The following is a 21,466-nucleotide window of genomic DNA, read 5'->3' on the forward strand; positions in this document are numbered from 1 at the left end:
ATACAAGAGAAGAATTCCTGAGGGTTGTGGGGTATTTCCAGCAGGTACAAGTAGACTAAGCTATTTTCCTGAAGTTGAGTCCTCAGCTCGGCAGAAGTTGTAGTTGGTGAACTGGCTGTTTAGAACTGTTTCTTTCTCTTCCATCCAAGCTAGCTACACCAAGCACAATAGCAGTGTCCTTCCAAGACATGGGAAGAGGCCAAATGAAATATACGTTGGCCTAAAACCCCTTCTGTTTTCAGGATTCTGTAGTTGGAGAGGCATGTTGACCCTCCAATCTGACAGAGAGCCTGTGCTCCGGTTTAACACTTACTCTACTGATTTCAAAGTCAGACTGTTTGTTTCTGGCTTGTGAAGTGATAATTACAATCCTGTTTGCAACAGAAACTCAAAGACATTGCTAAATATGAAATAGTTCTTCCCCCTCCCTTGTATATCCCTGCCATGCTTGTCACTGAGCAGCCTGACTGCAGTTTTTGTTTCCCATGTCACCTAGCAGTCCCTAAATTTGGGAATCAAAAACTCCCACTCCAGCTCCAGTGTTGTGAAGTGACATTTATTGGTGTCATTCAGGTCTGTTAGGTTGCGCACTCCAGGTGTGCTGCCTATTTAGCATACAAATAGACAAATAAGAGTACATGAGAGAGACATGCACCAAAGTGATAAAAACATCAGCTTTGAGCGTGTATTAAAAATGAGTTTCAGTAAAGTAGATGTTATATATTAAAAAAATTAATCTTAAAAATTGCTGGTACCCCTGGTCTGTGTTATTATTCTGATACCAATTTAATTTCATTTTTTCTTGTTAAACTCATCATGCTAAATTTGCACTTGCGTTTCAGATGATTAAAAATCTTGATAACACCAATCTGGCATTACACAATAGAGCATATTACAGCTGTTCTTTAATTATAATGAGTGGTGGGCGCACCTTTAATCTCTGAAAGCCATTTTGTGCCATTAAATTGTTCTGTGAGATTGATTATTCCTGAATTTGAGTTGTGTTTACTATCTGAACTAATCCAAAGTGTTGTATTTTAGAGCTGTGTCCTCAAAATAGAACAACAGACCAAAGCCTGTGCCCTTTGCTCAGGCAACACTGTTCCTGCCTGAGAACTGCAAAGGCCAATATAAATATAATGCAATTAAAATCAGTCTGTGAAAACAGCCATGACTGCAGGAGAGAGAAGAATATGTTATTTGGTGCTGTTCCACCCCCCCTCAGTTTCCTAATGAGTTAAAATGAAAGTAATTAAAAAAGAGGGTAAATGTCAAGGAAGGATTTCCTGAGCAGCCTGTTCCTGGCTTTGGTCAGATACAAGTGGGGTCTCTGTCACCTCAGTGGTGAGGCAAGAAATTGATTATTGAAAGCATCCATAAGTATGGCTCAGATGTCTTTCTGTCTGTTCTGATTGTTAGCATCTCTGTGGTCCTAATAATGAACTGGTCCCATGCGGCTGAGCAGCAGACATGAGTCATTATTCAAATACAACTAAATTATACAGTTATCTGTGTTATTCTAAGTTGCCATTTGTTTAACAACTAAATTGCTGTACCGTTGCTGAGTCATTGGTATTCCAGGCATGCTGGATTGTAAACCTGTGACAAGGTTGGAGTGTTGTAGCACTTTTTACTGCTCACTGGGAAAAAGCAGCAGACTCCTAGGATGGCCATTGTCAGTGTTTTACTGCTTTGTGTCTGTGTTTAAGAACAAATGCAGTGCCTTCTTGGTGACTGCAGAGAGCTCTCAAAACCCATGTGGAGTTAATCATATGGCCAATATAAGAGTTAATAATAAAGAAGAAAATTCAGCCTTTAAATAAGAAACGTAGAACAGCACAATTATGATTTGCTTGCATCAATTTAGGCACGAGGGAGATTATTTTAGAGAGAGACTTTTTCATCTCTACTAACCCGAAGTAGTTGCCTCTGCTTTCAGGATTGATCTGAAGCATTCTGATGACTCTTTGCAGCAGGGCAGCTGTGTGCTGGTGCTGCCACTGACATCTCTTTCTTGCTAATGCCGTCTCCTGGAAGAGTGCGTTGTGCAGAGAACTTGTGCCGTGGTTGGCTGGGTGCATTTTTCTGGTGTTCTGCTGTTGAAGAAGCACACTGCGAGTTGGAACACAAAGCTGTAGGACTCTGTAAATAGCAGAGTTAACTGTGAGGGTATGAGTTTAATTCAAGAGACCTGAGACTTGCGCAACCCCTTCTTGTTGGTACATGTCTTTCTTGCTTAGATCTCCTGATCAATGGCGAACCAAAGACAAGGACTGTGTATTTTTTGCATGAAAAGGAGTACTGCAGTGTTATGAACATATGCTTTCATTGCAAAACTCTTCTGTCTCAAGGCAACTGTAGATTGTTAGCTATTGCATCACACTGAGTAGTTTTCCTTTCAGTATTATCACACAGTGACTTAGATATGATGAAATATTAGAAAAAAAGGGAATCATTTTAATTTTACTTTTCCACTAGGTCTGAAACCACTGTGTTTTATTTGGAGGTAAATTATCCTATTTATCTTGTATACATAAATACCTTTATGAATAATGCAAGTTGGATGGTAGAAGTAAAAATTACAGACCTGTCCTTAGCAGGCTGGATTAACATCCTGCAAGAGCTTATTTAAAACCAACTGGTGCCTTTATTATACAATACGAAAAATGTGCCATTTTGGAGCTTCTGCAAAGCCATTATAGTGGAATGTTGCCAGATCCGTTGACAATTCTGTATTAATGACAGTTAAATAACAGAGATGGGGTACAAGCAGGCAATGGAATGATCTGAACAAGATCTCTTTTACGTGAATATTTTAAGAAAACTTGAATGAAAAAAACTGCTATCAAAACCATAGCACATGCAGACTGAAATGAACTATTAGGTGAACTAGTCCCATGGTATATGACACACCTTTTGTTTCTGTCCCTGGCATGGGTAAGGCACTGCTGGTGGAACTCCACTAATTTAAGATGTCAAGGAGTACAGGAAGAATTAATATGACTGAAAGTCTGTCGCTTTTTTCCATCTCTGCGGGCTTAAGAAATTGTTTTGTGTCTCCCTAACCATCAGTGACCAAAAGCTATTCATGGATAGAGTACTGCCATAAGAAAGTCATATAATCTTGAGATCCTTGGATATGTTACTTTGTTGGTATAATCTACAGAGACTCAAACACGGATGCTCTTCCTTTTCCATTAGGCAAGCTGTTGATCAGCTTTGATATCTTGGCATACTGTATGAGAAGTGACTTACCAGTCAACTAATTTCCTATAGCATGAGCCTAAATCAAATGCACTTTCCAAAGGGCTCAACTTCCGAAATGAACTTTTGGAAAACTATAGAGTTAAATATGTAAAATCGACTGCAAAGAGGCTTGGTACAGGACTGACCCATGGCAGCAGTCTTTGAATGAGAACATTCTCAGATTCAGCAGTGGCGAAGAAAAGGAAGCAAGAAGGATTCATTTACAATTGACCTGCAGTAGCAAAGTCATTCACTTTCCAAATAGGATTAAACTTGGTCTGTCAGCCATGACATGTGAAAAGATCATGGTTATAAATACCATTTGCTGTAATGAATTGAAAGTGTCTGAGTTTGCGAGCAGCACTCGCCACTGATGGACAGCTAGATTTGTGCAGTGTTTTAACACTAAAATTAGCTTCTGCAAAATAAAGAGAGTACAGAAAAGGTTGTAGCAGTGAGAGACTGAAAAACATTAAAAAAAAAAAAAGGAACTGTATTGAAGGATATTTCATTCAGATCAAATTTGTTGTGTGTCAGCATGACTCCCTGCAGTCAATGCAATCACATTGATGTACATATTTTTTTTATATTGAGATAAAAACTACACCCTGTGGTTACTCAGTAACCTGAACTTAGTCTTGCATCAGGATCAGACAATATTTGTTTTTTAATGCTTGCAGAACTAAATGTAGATTGAGAATCTAATTTCAAAAAATTTATGTGTTCAGTAAAGGCCACTTTATTTGTATTTTCAGTGTGCCAATTGCCAAGAAAAAATCTCAGTGGCTGAAAGTATATATAATATTTAGGGATGACTTGAGATTCTTTTTAATTGATAAGGTACCGGCTGAAAACTGTCCAACATAAAATAAAATAATAATAATAAAAAACGCTGAGATAAGAAGAGGTATAAAATATAATAGCTTCTTAAATTACCAGAAGGTTAACATATAATTAATTTGTTAATTTTAATTACTACCCTACAAAATGTGCTGGAAATATGCTCAAAGGGGAGAAGCAGCCAGGTGCCAGGCGTGATTAACCAAGGTTACTAGCAATTAGGAGGTCTCTATTAACCATGTTATGGAAATTTTAAAAACACTCAGCAGGGTTTTCAACTTGCTCTCCATTTCCACTACTTTAGACTTACTGGTGTGGTGTCATTGGCTTCATTCTCTTCCAGCTAAATGTTTTCCTGCAGATGAAACACAGACGGCCTTTTCTTTGTTATGCAAGCACTAGGTATTTGTTTTGTTCATATAAACACAAGTGATTAATTCTTGTTTGCAACGAGTCCCGATGTCTTGGCACATCGAGTGCCAGGCAGCCTCGAAGTATTGCAGCTGAGCACTGGGACCGCCAGTCCCAAAGAGAAGCTTGTTGCTCTCCAAGGTGCTGTGGGACATGCATTCTGTTCATACAGCAGGAGTGCTGCCGAACGGCCTTTCAGTCCAGAACCTGCTCTACGATGCTTTACGTTTGCAGTCTAACTTCTGATTTAAAACCAACAAACTGAAGCCACATCAACAACAGAAAGAGCAAAATTTCTGTATGTTTGCTTTGCATTTTAAATGAAACGCACTGTGAATGAATGTCTCATGTGTATCAAATTCCACGATGTACTGCTGTGCTGTTTTACTGCTACGTCAGTCATGTTGAAGTGCCTGTTGTTTGGAAGCATGATAAACCATGATCCATTCAAGGAAGACTTAAAAAATGAAAACAAAACAAAACAAAAAAACAACCTAAAGCATTGGTGTCAAAGGAAATTAATTTCCTGGATGGCTTGTGTTTTTCTCTGAGGCAGATATTGATGAGTGTGCAGAGGGGATCATTGAGTGTCACAACCATTCACGCTGTGTTAACCTCCCAGGGTGGTACCACTGTGAGTGCAGAAGCGGTTTCCATGACAATGGAAGCTATTCTCTTTCCGGGGAGTCCTGTGTTGGTAAGCAATGATCAGCATAGCGCTGTTTTTTTCGCGTTCTGCATGGTGTTATAAAGTGACTGCTGAGACACTGTCCTGAACAGTTTCTGTGTTTAAGGGTAAAATGAGAAAGCAAGCAAGCGTGTCTGCGTTTGTCAGCATCCCCAGCCACGCAGTGTGGACGCCAGTTTAAGAGGCATCACATTTCTGAATGGTTATTACAGGAGGGAGGCACTCGGAGATCCAGAGTGCGACTTAGTGTGCTTTGCCATTTATCATAATAAGCTGCTTTACAACCTGGAGGGAGGGAGGGCTTTCTGGGGAGCAGAATGGCCCACAGAAGGGAAAGAGATGCTCCTCAGTTTTTAGATTTCAGTGCAGCAGTATGAGAACGCATTCGGTGCATGTCTTTATCACTTTGCTGTGTTTGTTTTGCATTCTTTCATATCTTCATCATTTTATTTTTAGAATTATGCAAATAGCGGCATGCATTTTGTGCACCATATTTGGAGAAAAACACCCTGAGAGCATGAAGGGAGAGGAATTTTTAAAGGGTGCGGAGGAGTTTGTTAGTTCTTTCTGTGATCATTTGTTTCTGTGGGAGGACAAAGAATGAGGCTCTGTGAGGGTTTATTTAGAGCTGATTCTCACAGTCTGGTGCCCTGACTGTCCATAACACTTTGTGTCCCAACACAGCAAGTGAGCAGTAATAAGAGGATAGTGAAAGCAGCAACTGTATTTAACCTCCACTTCACAATTTTTCTATCTGTTTACATGTTCTCGGAAGTCTTGTACATCATTTCTGTATGATATTATCAGATGAGTTTAAAACAATTTGCAAAGGGTCCCATTGTAGCTGCTATTGAGATACAGACGCAGTTCTCTTAATTCTCTGTCCTTTCTTGGGAACTGCAGCTACTTCATCTCTATGAATTTTCTATAAAAGCATTTTTGCTTTTCTGCTTCTTCTGTGAAAGAGTTTCTTTTAATGCAGTAAATCCTGTTTATCAGGCATAAGTGCAAGGGGCTCTCTCTAAGATTTAAAGTATACAATTAAAGTAAAAGTTAGAACGTTTTTCTCATATGAATTTATAAATTGTTGTAACACACATTCTAATCTTTTACAGATTGTAGCTATTAGAGGAAACGAGTCCTTGGGATGAGATAGCATGGTGATTTAAAAATGTAGAGGAAAAATACTTATTTTCAAAAACAGAATTTTGTAGATTATGCTGCCAAACTGTATTAGCTTCTTATATATTGGCTAAAGCTGACCAGGACCAGGGAGCATGATAAAATCTCAGCTGTGAATTTGATTGGGGTGGCTGTACTTAGGAAAAAAAATAAAAATGTACATTATTTTGTGACTTAAATACCATGTGTAAGTCATATATTCTTAACCAGGTTCTCAGATGTTAAGAATTCTGCTCTGGTTTATATAAGTATTGCAAAATGAGTGATGGGCAGAGCAATATTGAAAACAGTTTATCAGAAATCAAAGTGATGTGAAATAGCCTTCGAAAAGCTCTGAGGAAATTGGAGATAAAGGGCATTTGCAGCATTCCTGGCATCGGCTTGTGCTTGTGCTGCTACCATGGTGATCTCCATCTCTTTTCAAGCCAACCTTAGGTAGCTGTTTTTTTCACTCAGAAAATACAAGACTCAGATGGGTTGACATTGGACTCGATGATCCTAGTGGTCTTGTCCAACCTTTATGATTCTGAAAGACAGATGCACAGACATGACTGTGGTTTTGAATGACCCATAGATAGGGTCAGTTGCTGAAAAGTCTGTGTCACTATTAAAGTGAAGGACTCTTGGCTATCTCAGAGCAAGAAGGATCCTCAAATTCTGTATGTTCTGTGGAAACTGAAAGGATGACTTTTGGTGAAAATAAACCACCCTCGTTTTGACCTGCACAGCACACTGGAAGTTGGTTAGGTGAGGTGCTCTTCTTGCCACAAGCAAGTTATAAACAGAACGTGAAATGAGCAACGTTAGTTAAATAAGTCGCTTTTCTGAACTGCTGCAGGGTACCAGTAGTGAAGAGAGTAAACCAGTTCCTTTTGTTTCATTATACTGCTTAAGCAGTTAAAAATGAATTGAAAGACTTTGCTAATCCATATGAACAAAGAGATTTCAAAATGTGAGGTTTATTTAAAAACACAACTAAGAATTGGTCAAAATGACAGCTAGACAATAGCGCACATCCTTGCTTCAACTTAGTTACTTGAACACTGGCTTTTGTCATGTTACAGAGCTTATTTGCACAGTGGAGTACTTAGGGTCAAGGCCAGAGTCATTCTCTGTTTCAAATAAGAGGGTTCATTTGCTTAGCAACAGCATTTTGTCCTAGGATTGTATTTTGCTGAAATCCTAGTGTGTACCTGAGCTGGATTTGGCCTGTTGCCCTTCAGTATGTTTTGAAATATTTCTTTCTTCCTGAAGGACAGATTTTGGAGAACAATACTCAGGCAAAGGAGAATAAGAAAAATGTTAAAAACGATAACAATAAAATAGTAATAATAACAGATGAAAAATCATAAGGCAGTGAGAGGGAGTACTGAGCCCAGGCAGCTGGCGGAGGGGAGCTCCCCTTTCCCTCTGGAGGTGGCATTCAGTCACTGCTTGTAGGTTCTGAGCAGTACTTGCAGAACATTTAGTATCTATCTATCTACCTGTCTGGGGAGTGTTGTGATACCTCAGGGATTCTGAAATCTTTACCTCATTGCCTATAGAGATAACAATAGATGTGGTGGGGAAGGTCATAATATTGTGCTGGAGCTTGGGCGAAAAGGATGGGTGACTTGGCCAGGGTGCTTCAAGCTTGACAAAATTCTTTACTGCTCAAAATATCAACCACAGACGACCTTGAAAAGGGAATATATTTTCACAGCCATACTTTTATAAAAGATGTCAGCTTAATAAGGAGATGGTGAGCAGACTCAAATTAAGAGAATGTAATTTAATTTTGAGTGGTATCGTTTTTACGAGGCACTGGCCTTTCACAATATATTATTAAGAATACTGCTTGCAGACAAAAAACAATTGCTATAACTAAGTTGCTACCAAAGTTTCTTTTGCAATAAAAGTATGTAAACTCTAGTTGCTAGGTGCTTCTCTTTTCCTTTCCTTTTCCCTTTCTTTTCCCTTCCTCCCTTCCTCCCTTTTCCCCTTCTTCTCTACTTTTTTTCAAATAGGAATTTTGTTACAATTTGGGATAAAAACAACAACAACAAAATGCTTTATAGAGAACTATTTCTTGTCAAGATGCACAGTATTCCAGTATTAACTACTATCCACTGTAACCATGTTGATGCAACTGGCATGCATTGCTGCTTCCCTGCGATAAGTACCTGTTGCCAAATACTGCTAATGCAATGGGTTACTATTGAATAAACCCTCAACACTGAATTTCCAGTGACAGCCTTGAAGATTATCAGAACCAAAAAAGGGGAAAACTGTCAAAGAAAATGCTTTTTTAGAAGGAAATAGTGTTCCACAAAGCTCATTCCTATCTGCAGCTGAAAAGTAGAAGCAAATTCAGTAAATTATACACATCTCTCTCTGCATCCCTTTAAGAGAGCTGATTCTGATCTGTAGAGAATTATTCAAGTCACAGAGTACTGAATGCCCCATTCCTTTTATACACTACAATCTTTAATACACTACATAGTGTGCTACAGCGTGCTCTATTAACTAGGTTTGAAAGCAATGAAAAAGCAGTTTTACTTTCTGTTTACTGTGCCCTCTTTCATGTCAAACAAAAAGCTAGACCCAGCCCATCCTTCAAAAATGTTCCTCTCTGCTGCAGAACTGCTTTTCTACCATTAGAGAAGTAGATGTGGACACAAAGGTTTACATGTGCAGAATATCCAGGATCAACTCTAGAACTTCATTCTGCTCATAGAGTTTAATAACGATAATGATATTAGTCTCTATCTGTCAATTTTGTGCTGCAAGATAAAAACAATCTTGCTTACTTTCCACTTAGTAAATTCCAATTCTTGTGTTCTGTGAGAAATTTGAGTTTCACGTCTTTAAGATAATTGTGCTTAGTAGTTTCTATACTTCTGGAAAGCATTAGTAAATCCTACATTCGGAATCTAATTTACTGTACAGTGTTCTTTAATAGACCATTATGTCTCTATAGAATACAAGTACCATCATAAAATATTTTCTAACGAAAAAAAATGCATCTGTTTAGTGATTTTTCAAAGATGAATCCAAGTCACTTTGTTTGATTTAGAAGGAGGACAAATGCATAATTTAGTGACAAACTGCATGTGAAAAATGATTTGTCAAAACAGTGTTTAGTTAACTTGTACACACATTAGTTTGGGAGCCAAGGATACATTATTTCACATAATATTATATGCAATGGCTTAATGTACCATAACAGTTAGAATTAGCACATTAGTAGGGTTCTTTCTGCAACAACTTATCATGATATTACAGAGCACCACGCTGCACGACATGCTTGCACACATTTATTAAGGTGCTAAAGAAAAGTCACACCATTAAAACCTGAATAGCCTGGAAAGCTAAGAAATGGAGTGGATGGGGATTGGTTTGAAATTTCAGTGAAACCAAGTTAATGAACTTGTGTTGATATGTACAGTCATGCTTGTCTTCTACCCATTCAAATACCGTGTCTGTGGGACCTCTCATAATATCTGAGGCAAATTACTTCTTGTTACAGCCAAAAAGGATGGAAAAGGAAATTGCATCTCAGGGGATTATTCAATTCCATTTTGATTCTGCTTTCTTGTATGCTCACATTACCAAGCTATATTTATGTACTTCAAAAGCATATTAAGAAACGAGCATGTCTTGCGTGGCTTGTTTTCTTTCTTTTCCCATCCACACAAAGGGACTTGTTCTGTTGTAGCTAAAATATCTGTCCAGTACTTCTGTTGTACGCTGTGTAGAGAAGCACACATTTAAAGTATTTGAAGAGTGAAGATCTTCATCCGTTTTACAATAGTCCGGTACAGTGTTTGAGGTGGCAAGTCGTAGCAGCAGTCACTTTGCTGTTGGTGATGTATTGTTGATATAAAATAGCAGGCTAGCTGTATAAACAAGCTTCTGATTATAGTCAGTGCTGTTCTATTTTTGCACTCTTCACTCTTGAAAAGAAACTGTTCAGTGGAGAAGTAAAGCTCTGCCCTGTTTACTTGTGTTAATTAGTAGTTTATGCAACAGATGATCTCAGTATAACAAATAATCTTGCAAAATCATACTCTAGGCTTGAATAAAAAGAGGAAAATGAAATTGTATTCACAGATTGACAGACTGAATGGAAAAACCGATTCCTGCAAAAGTCAATAAAAGATGTCTTGTTCTTGGGTAACATGGAGAGAAAGACTTGGGATATTTGCCTGTCCTTAAAAATTACTTAGTTTTATAGATGAATATTTCACCTTCTGCCTGGTGTTATAATGGGCAATGCTATTTCTGTATGGTTTTGCCTTGTGCTTCTTTAAGTGTTGCAGTTGTGGGCCAACATCTTCTGAGCCCAGCTGTGGGAAAGCAAATGGAACCTGATGGGAGTGTGGGGAATTGGAGCTGAGCAAGGATTTGAATAATATAAAAATAATCTATGTGCAGGAGCCTTATCATACAATTTTCATATTCATTAGAAGATTGTTTTGGACATGTTCAGAATTTTAAACTATGCTAATTTCTCAGCAGCTAAGTAGACACATCAATTCCAATTGTTAAGAGAAATTTCACAGTAAATATGACTATTTTCTTCCGTGTTTTGCACAGCCATATACATGCTGATCTCACATCAATGTCAGCAATTCCATGTGATCTCCATTAAGCTTAAATACTTCCTTAAGCTGACCAGAAGCTAAAAATGTGGGGGGACTTGTCAGTGTTTTTTTTTTTTTTTTGCGTGTTCTCTCCCCACCCCCTTTTTTTTCCTTTTTGGCTTGCAGAGTGAAAGTACAAAAATACATCAAGTTTATAACTTATTTTCCTCAAGTTCCCGGGAGCACTGGCTGTTTGTTCAGACTTGTAGAAATGTAATCAGTGACAAGAAAAAAATGCCAGAGGGATGTTCTCAGAAAATTAGCTCTATTAAAAGTTTGGCTGGAAATGAGTGCAGCGTCCAAGCCTTTTATATTTGATTAATAGCTAAAACTTTTAAATAATAAATGCCATAAAATAATAAGAAACCATCATTTGCATAAAGAAAGAACAAAAAATGAGCAAAAGGAGTAGCAATTAGGAATTTATATTCATGCTACGTTACTCAGCTTTGCTTGATTGGTTTCACTGTCAAGAATGTCCCATTTACCAGGTTGGGCCTCTCTTAATAGGGGCATCCTTTTTATGTGTGCTAAACTGAAAGAAGCAGCAGTGTGTAAATCGGGCGCCCCTTGCTTTCGGATATATATAACACATTAAGTTGTGCAGTATGAACAGGTCTGTACTACTGAGAATATGAATAATGTTAGTTTTGATAATTGCTAACATCTGGCTTTCCATAAATCTGTTAAATTATATGGAAGCAGAATTAGTTTTCTGTGTCATAAGTAAAGCAATTACAAGGAGCTGTGTAGGCAGTATGGCTTTATGTTCATCTGTGAAATCCTTTCCATTTTGAACTGTGAAAGATGCCCTTCTAATCTGCACTGTGATCCTGTTGCACACTGTATATATGCAGCTCAAAAAGCCCTTAATATGGCGAAGGGAATATTGATAATTGAGTATTGCTTGGTGATATCAACAAAGACCAAGTGAATGCTGTATCTATGCCTTTTTCTTTGACCAAAAAAAATACTAGGCAAAGTCTATTGAAAGGAAAACAGGGTCTTTTTAAAAGTATTTTAAGTCTCACTGTAGCTGTTTGAGTATAATTCATTTCATACCAATTTATTCATAGCTCTCTTCATGTCACTCTCCATGGCTTTTACTTCTGTCATACTCTGGCACTTGTAAAACAGTGAAGAAGTTTCAATGTGTCTTAATGGAACCCATGTTACACCACTGCTAGTGGGCCTTTCAAATACTTAGTAGTGCTGTGGTATGAAATAGAGCAATAATTTTCTTTTTTGGTGATTAATACCATTGGGGCAGCAAAGTGCACCAATTTTAAGGAAGTCTGAGTGATGAGCAATTGAATCAATTGGGAACATCTCTGAAACAGGACTGGCCTGCAGCCCAGGAGTGAAGCCCTCTGGTGTAATTTCTGCTTCCCTTTTGGTCTGTGAGCAGAGAGTGGAACAGCAGTTTTCCTATAGCCCAGCCCTCCGACTCGATTGTACTGCCTGAATTTGCTTTTAGTAAAATCTAACTGTGCTAATAAATTTCCAGTTGTTTCTGGAGTAATGATGAATCAAATGAGGAATTTTACTAACCAGATCGGAGTAATTTAGTGATTTAGCGATTTGATTGTTACAGTTAATTTCCTTCAGATAGTTTGGAGAATTCTTAACATCTTTTTTAAGTTCTGGCTTTCTGAGGAGAGGACTAGTGATCCCATGGCACTTACCCAAGAAGCAGGGCAACTAGCCATCACATCCTGCTTAGAGTTTAGGTAATTTTTCTTCTTAAATTCTATTGAATTTTTAAATTTGTTGCTTTAGAGAGGAATTAAAAGTACTCTTGGGTAATACTGAACAGTTATAAATTTCACCCTAGCAGTAAGGGCATTTTAAATGGTTTGAGGATTCTTGCTTGTAATTTCTGAATTCAGGTAATAGTATTCAGAAATTTTCACGGTGAAAAGCATCGGATACTTCTATGGGATTTTCTTCTCTAGTTTTCCTCCCAGTGTTGTTTAGAGCTTTCATTGTTAAGGTTGAAATAAAAAAGACTCACTGGTTTACTGGCTGTCCTCCAAAATAAATTTTAATGGGATACTGTAGTTCACTTTTCTGTAGTGTATAATGATTTTCTTTTGTTATTTTCTTCTTTGTGTCATTCCTAAATCATGCTATTCCTGCATAGCTTTGTTTTAAGAATTTTATTTGGTGTATAAGATGCCTCTGATTTCTTTGGTTTTTGTTTTTATTTAAATTCACTTTGCATTCCTGCTGTGGGAAAAGAATGCAGTTGATAGCTATTAGTATGGGAAACACTGATCACACTAGAAGCTTATGAAGAATTGCACCCTACTATTTTGGTGTAAAATCCAGAACAGAGTAGTCCAGCAGACCGGTTTCTAGTCACTGGAAAATCACTATATGCCCTTGACTGGAGGCTGAAGTTGATCAGTGATGGGTAGCTCCACTAGCGATGTCAGTCTCAGCATTTGCAGTTAAGCCTAGAGAGTTTAACAATTCTTTGTGGAATCAAAATGAACACTGATGAATAAGTTGAAAAAAACAACAGTGTTTAATGTCTAGCAAACTTACGTGGAAGATATCAGAAAGAAGATATTCTTTTCCACCAACAAGGAAGATGAGCAGTAATTAATGTTGAAATAGCGTTTGCCCTGTGGAAAAACATGCCCCAAACATTATAAATCTGCTGTCTTGCAGATATCGATGAGTGTGCCTTAAAGACCCACACCTGTTGGAATGATTCAGCCTGTGTGAACCTGGCAGGAGGGTTTGACTGCCTTTGTCCATCTGGACCATCTTGTACTGGAGACTGTCTCCATGAAGGCGGCTTCAAGCGGAACGGGCAGGTGTGGACCCTGAGGGAGGACAGATGCTCCGTTTGTTCCTGCAAGGTGAGATGCTGGTGTTCAGAGTTTCACGAGCTGTTTGATTCTCCGGGTTCATGTCAGAAACCCTGTATTGCAGTGCCACTGGTGCTGGCAAAACGCTAATTCTGAGCCCATGGTCATGGGGCAGAAGGTAAGCTCTGCTGTGGGCACTGAAGCTGTCATTGGGAAACGTCAGGTCTGACTTCTTTTTTTCTTACTGTGCAAAAGCAGCTGCATCTGAATAGCAACTAAGCCTGCTACCATGACATCCTGTGGGCTTCAGCCATTTGAGGCAGGCCTTTGTGGGGATCTCATGTCACCTTTCAATGCGACTTGCAGGTGATCAGCATGTGCTTTCTCTGGATGCTTAAAAGGGCTTTCAGCTGTTTCATGTGAATATGCATCTCTCAGGACAAGTACAGTATGTAGTCATCAGGTGTGTTTCTCTTTGGCCGGAAAACGTGTTAATTAAGTGGGTAAGAAGGAAGACTTTAGCATGACTAGAGGACTTATCGTAAGACACTTAATTAATTTTCTCAAGTGGAGAGGGTGAAGGCCAGCTTTCTCCTTTGCATCCCAGCTTGGCTGTGTTGGCAGTTTTCCAACTCAAGCTGTGTGGCACTCCTTGTACTTTTGGAGAAGCCAGGCATGATATATGTAAACCTACTGTAAACCTACTTGAGAGTTAACAGAGCCACTTTTTTTTCCCTTTTTTTCCTTTCTTTTTCTTTCCCTCTGGAAATTGACCATTCTTATCTGAGTATGCTAATAAAGTTAAAATACTTTCTTCATTTCCATTGGTTAAAGAGAGGTACTATCACTGGAATGCACCCTAACATTTAGTAGAACTGTAGAATTGCATCAGTCTGAGAAATGGTAAATCCTTCATGGCCACTTTGACCTGATATGTTCATAGCACTGGTAAAGCTGTGCTTAGATACTGCAGGAACACTACTAGTCCTTACATCATTAAAATGAAATTCTGGCTACTGTGACAAGCTGAACATAAAGAATGAGAAGTGGCCTGTCTGTCCTTGTCTTAATGCTTGTGAGCCAGAGCAACACCAGAGGGTTTGGAGGGGTACAGGGATGAAAAGTTATGTTGACGTTACAAGAAACTGAAAGCTTCATCATTTCTATATGGCAGTAGGATACCGGAAGGGAAAATCAAGACTTTAGAGTGAATAGTACCCACAAACTACCCTGCTGTTTTGGACTCAGATGGGAATATATTCTTGTTAGTTGCTATATTTTTTACTTCAAGTAGCCTCAAGCTCCCTAAAACTCCTCCTTTCAGAAGCTGAAGTATACAACTCCACTGAATACATATCAAGGTTTTATTGTAATCTTGGGGAACAGGCTGGCTTATGAAAGGATTTCTAGTCAATAGAGTAAACAGTTTAATGCATGTGAAGACATCTGGTCTGCCTTTGCAGAATTATAACTATTAGTATTCCTATTTTAGATTGACTGTAATTTGTTTTCTTTGCCATTTCTCATTGCTCTTATTTCTTACGTTGAATGCTGTTATTAGTGTATGAAAATACACAAGATGATTGACTAGTGCATATTTTAAACTAAGCTTGGCAGTGTTTGTTGCTATGACTCTTCCTTTCTATCTCCCTCATTTTCCAGTCTTTTTCCTCTGTGAATTAACATTTGCATTTTATTTCATGCCAATAGCTGCCTTGTTTCAAGAGCCAAATTCTTGTCTATAGAACAGGGAGAGCTCCTTCTCCATCATATCCCAAGCAGAACAAAAGTCTTCACTCAGCATTTATTGAAATCTGTTATTGAGACTTATTTTATAAATTGATTGCTTCCAGTGCACCAGACAACTGTCCAAACCTACTGCAGGGTGCTGGCGTTTCGATGCAGTTGCATGGAGAACTGCCCCTGCTTGACCCTTCTGCAGCTTGCTCTGCTTTCAGTGAGGGAAAGGGCAGAGTGTAACTAAATCGTTCCTTATACTTCTTACTCTGACTTCAAAATGATCCTACTCACCTGTTTTCTCTAGGAAACAGATCAGTGTTTCAGATTTAAAATATGTTTTCTTTTGGATTTTCTTATTGTGGAGAAGGATATATTTTGTGCAGCAACTGGAACGCATGGATCCTGTATCGAAAAGAATCTGACTCAGAATCTAGTACAAAGGAAACCGGATCGCAAACTTCACCTTAAAGTTTGTTAAGTAAGTTTATTTGTGGAGTAGGATAATATCAAATCCGAGAAGCTGTATTACTTTGGTTGTATACCGAAGCACAAGGGATTATTCCAGTGTTTCATCAGATCCGATCTCTTCAAACTGTCCTCATTCACCAGAATGAGGACAAAGTTTACAAAAACAAACTCTCAAAACTTAATTAGTTGATTGTATAAATAATGTAGCACCCTAAGTGTATTTGATGCATCCTCTAAAGCATCTTCCCGAACTATTGTGGATTTAATGCACAAAGACTGATAGAAATTTGAAGGGGAGTGGAGGGGAGATCCCCTCTGCCATAAAGAAATATAAGCCTGGTTGTGTGTCTGGCTATTCAGATAATCCTTCATTCCCAATGCAAAAGAAGTCTGGGAGATAAGCAAGGCACTGGAAACACTGCCCAGGTGAAGTGTATTCCTGATGGTGAGAACAACACAGTGGTCCGGTTTCTTCAGGTTCTGACTTCTGTCCCATTGGCTTTGGGCTTCTGGGGAAACTTGAGTCACCCTTTACAGTGATTCCTTTGCAAGTCAGTTTTTCCTTTGTTAAGAGCAGTTTTGTGTCATAGCACTGATGCTTATGAAGCACGTAGAACCGTAAGGAAAGCAAAGAGGGAGAGATATTAATAAGATGCTAAATGTCATTATCCCATCAAAACCCATAATGCTAATGCAGATCTGCAAAGATGCAAGTACGGTGTTGTAGCTTAGGAGTCTTTGTCATTACGGTACAGGGATAAAAATGTTTTTTGAAAGGCATAGAACAAATGAGATTTAGATAAAACACAGATGCTTAAAGAATAAGGACAGTAGCAGCATATTATGATTACCAAAAGGTCTCTGGCAAAATTATCAAGTCTTGTCGGTGTTCTGAAATACAGAGAGTGAAGGCAACGTAAAAGGTTAGCTGCTCCCCAGAGGTAGGAGCATGGTAGCTCAGAGTAGCGGATAACTACCAGTGCTGTCACCAGCTGAAAGCGGAATTTGAAAAATAATCTTGAAAGCTTCAAAAGTAAATTGGGCTCAAGCAGACAAGAGTTGCTAACCATTATTTATCAACACTCCATTATGGAGAGGAGAGAGCGCTGTTGTTGGGAACACTGGGCTGCCAAGGCACCTGGCACAGCTCGCCTGGAGCCTGATGCCTGCTGCTGCCAAGAGGTGGTGGCAGTCCTCCTTTCCCACCTGTGAGAACAGAGATTTGGTCGTAACTCTCCACTAGAGATTTTCAGTTCTCTTCCACCACTTGCCGAAATGGCAGAATGACTTCGTTTTTGAGGAGGAAAAGGTTAATTCCCCATGTTGCATCTGGCCTGTAGGTGCAGGCAAGGAATTGGGCCACAAACCATATTCCTTACTTTCTGATTTACTCCAACTGCTAGAACCAGGGAAAACAAAGCTGGCTGAAGTGACAAATGAGCCACAAGCACAGAATTCTGTTACCTTAATTTAAAGCAAAGCAGAAGAAAGCTAACAGGGCAATCTATGCCCTGTGGCTATCACAAGCACTTCAGAACCACGTTGAGCTGGTATGTTTTCTACATTTCTGCAACCCTAAGTTCTCTTTATCTTTCCTTAATAGGCATAACAGGCCATTTTAATTCTTCTTACAACAGAATGCAACATGCTAATCAGTCCCAAAATACTATGAAATATATTGTGACACTGCCTGATGTGGGCATGATGATTACCTGATGCTGATTTTCTATATGTTGCATTGTAGCCAAGCCTGGATTTCCTTAAAAACATGACACAGACAGATTCGTACAGGACTGCTGTGCCTCTTTTTAGTAATCATTTATGAAAAGCATCAAGAGGAAAAATATTTCCTTGTTTTGATAGGTATCCCTTTATTTGATGGCAATGAAAAAGCATCTCCTGCTTACATCAGATACAGGTTTATCAACTCAGAACAAGGTTCTGATGGCAATATGGAGAAACTTCAATGAAATGAGTGCTGTTGTTTTGCAAATTGTACAGCTGTGATTCAAAGCAGACTGTAGTTTCATTCGTCTCTCAGCACTACCTTCAGATTGGCTGCAGGTGAGGTTTGCTTGAATCAGGAGTAATCCTATAATTAGCATTAAACACGAAAGAATTTGATGTCAGAACTTCTCAATACTAACTCTGATTTCAGCTCCAAGTCTACATGTGGCATATCAGTATGTTGGCTCACCTATAGTAAACAATATAATTTCAAACAAAATAGTTCCTCCAGTTTTCATTTTTAGAATTAAAATCAATTTGCTTTTTTCTCTGATGCAAAGAGAGTATATCATTTTCTCTTTGGATGTAGAAGCAAATCTTCTGTTTATCCCAAACAATTCTGTTTAATGGTCTTTAACAAAATGTGCCATCCAATACGTTATGTAAATATTTAGCAAAATCATATTTTGCAGAGCCTGTGGAAAACAAGCTATCTTTAATACGTGCAAAGAGTTATCATGGATGCTGATAGTTTGTAGTTGATTTAACTTGAAGCTCATGGGTTCAGATGTGGAACACAGCCAGTTGTGAGTTCACAGTAAAGAATGATTAGTGCCACTGTGATTTTGCTACATCACACTCCTACGACATTAAAGGGACCACCTTCATAGCTTCCATATATTTATTAAAGTTATTTTCCTCACAATGATACAGTTAGTCAAAGTAGTGCTAAACAAATATTGTATGTACTAGAAAGGCAACTGTCTGGAGAGTTTGTTGATGTAACCAATGAGATACAAAATTGTTTTGCAGTATTTCACCTGAGATACTGATTTAAGTCTGTTAGCTGCAGACAGAGGATAACAGCATTCTCAGACTAAGGCAGCATTGAATCCATGCACTGCTAGAAACTGGTATTTTAGGTATTACTCACAACTTGCATGACTGAGCCCTCATGGTGATAACATCTCACACATGAAGAACTTTGAATTTCCTGATGTGCCAAAGACGTGCCCTTTGGTCTATATTGCATGACCTTTTCTGGGACTCTGATCCAGGTCGCTATCTGGCGGTTTGTGGTTGACAGCATGGCAACGTGTCCTTGCAGGATGGGAAAATTTTCTGCCGGAGAACAGCCTGTGACTGCGAGAACCCCAGCGCTGATCTCTTCTGCTGCCCGGAGTGCGACACCCGTGTCACCAGCCAGTGCCTGGACCAAACTGGGCACAAGCTCTACCGCAGTGGGGACAACTGGACCTACAGTTGTCAGCAGTGTCGTTGCCTGGTATGGGTAAATCATTTGGGAGGGGAGCAGGAATAATGATGGGGATTTCTAGAAGAGCCCACTTTTATAAGGTCATCTGATCTTTAAATGATTTTTTTTAAAGTTATTTTGCATGTGATGCATTTGGTTGAAGGAGTTTCAGCTTTTAATTACATCAGCTGGTCTACTTGTCTTATCAAAACGAACAGTGCATTTTTAACATAGCAGATGCTGGAAAAATGGAGTGTCAGTGCCACATGGTGAATTAGCACAAAATTAACCAAGAAAAGAAGGAATAAAGCAAAGCAAAATTGCTAGACAAACATGGGAAGTAAAGAACACTTCTTTTCTCATTAGGCGCAGTAGATTATTTCCCCAAAGCTTTATTTTTTGCACAGACATACTAATTGCTGCAGCAGTGAACATCATTAAAATGATCAGTTTTCCATTTATAGCTGTCTGTATAACGTTGTCTTCACATACGATATTAATCAAGAGGTGTCTAAGCATCAGGAAACAAATTACATTCAAAGCTAAGTTACCACTAAGTGATCATCATCCATAATGTACAGCAGTAAGTATTCTGTTTTGTGTTCTCCTAAGATTTTTTTAATGTTTGCAAAAGAACAGCAAGAAATATTTGCAGCCAGTAGCGATGGCACATATTAAACATGACGTGTTTTACAGGGGATGCTGTGTTGGTGGTCAGCATTTCTTTGCCTAATTTTAGTATTAGGTTAACCAACGTACAGAGCTGAAAGGCAGTGATGCAGTAAATCAGGCTATGCGCATTATATGATATTACCAATATCTGAAGTGCTTACAAAGTAGCTTCATGCATGTCCACTTTAGTACAGACACATGAATGCTACAGCAATATCTGTTTTTTTCAAAGCTAAATACTAACATAAAGTCACCAGTGGAATGTACCTGCTATTGGTCTAAGAATTCTTTTAGCATTTGACAGTAAAATCCATTTTGACTGTTGCTAGTTAGGTCAATGTTCAATGTTTCTCAAACATACTAACCTACATCTATCTGCAGGGTTAATTTCCCATTTAAACAGTTACTGCGCTGTTTATGTGACTATGAGTAGAAAGCGGACGTAAGTATGTACTGCAAAAATCGTAGTTTATGTAAAATTATTGGAAGGCAATATTTAATATCACCTTTTATACTTCCACGGAACTCAGATTATCTTCCTATATTGACAGTGTTTTTTAAGTCAAGAAACTACCAAATGATACTCTGCAGCTCCATGATCAACCACATCGAGAGCTGATCCATTAAATCTATTTCAATTTTGGCAAAATAACACTTTTCCGTTTAACAGGATGGAAATTTAGGTAATAAATGGCAATAAATTCAATGGGCTTTCCTTCATTTTTGTACAGGAAGGAGAGGTGGATTGTTGGCCTCTTTTGTGTCCAAATCTAAACTGTGAGTACACAGCCATTTCAGAAGGAGAGTGCTGTCCTCATTGTGTCAGTGACCCCTGTCTGGCTGACAACATCACCTATGACATCAGGAAAACTTGTCTAGATGGCTATGGAATCACAAGACTTAGCGGTGCTGTATGGACAATGGTGGGATCTCCTTGTACAACCTGCAAATGCAAGGTACGATGAGCAAGATACAGTCGTAATGGAGACAGATCAAAACAGGGTCACTTTCTGCCCTTGGAAGCATTCATTCTAGTTGCAGAGAAGTAGGTAAGACCCGAGGGCAGAAAAATTGGCCCACCGAAAGGCTGTGCCTTTTGTGGTCTGCAGGGTGGAAGCTGAACAATCTGTGCTTGTTTTCTTGGAAATGTTGAGCACAGATCAGTAATATCCTAGTGCAATTTTCAGGCATTCTGTTGGAGAGCCCTTTAGGCATTCTTAGTATGAATCTAGACTAATATTTTAATAATTGCTTAATGTGAGTGTTCATGAAAATGTGTTTTTTGCAGAGCTGGTAAGCACAGACAAAAACACTGATAAAAGTTTCACCAGCAGGCATGAAAGTAGAAACTCATTGCAGCTCACAGGTGAAGGTGCTTCCATAACAGAAGTTACTATCCTTGATCTTATGAATTTTGTATGGCTTTCTAAACAGTGGGCCAGTGCCAAGAAGGAGGGGGACACGGGCATGCCTGTTTGTTTGCTCCTCTGTGGAGTAGAGTGGTGGGCAATTAGTCCCCCAGCGTAGGAAATACTGACTCTGGATTTGACCACTTTGTAGGAAATACTCTAAC

At 38.8% G+C, this 21,466-nt stretch overlaps 1 protein-coding gene across 1 annotated transcript in view; it reads left to right on the forward strand.

Annotated features, from left to right (window-relative positions):
- Positions 1-20,858, forward strand: part of NELL1 (neural EGFL like 1) — a 286,742-nt gene extending 265,884 nt beyond the window's left edge. The window contains exons 16-19 of the mRNA XM_021402069.1: positions 5,054-5,194; positions 13,669-13,862; positions 19,075-19,251; positions 20,625-20,858. Of these exons, the coding sequence (XP_021257744.1) occupies positions 5,054-5,194; positions 13,669-13,862; positions 19,075-19,251; positions 20,625-20,858 (746 nt within the window). The remainder of the gene's footprint in view (positions 1-5,053; positions 5,195-13,668; positions 13,863-19,074; positions 19,252-20,624) is intronic.

The sequence above is a fragment of the Numida meleagris genome, chromosome 6 (assembly GCF_002078875.1).
Source record: "Numida meleagris isolate 19003 breed g44 Domestic line chromosome 6, NumMel1.0, whole genome shotgun sequence".
NCBI classification, from domain to species: Eukaryota; Metazoa; Chordata; class Aves; order Galliformes; family Numididae; genus Numida; species Numida meleagris.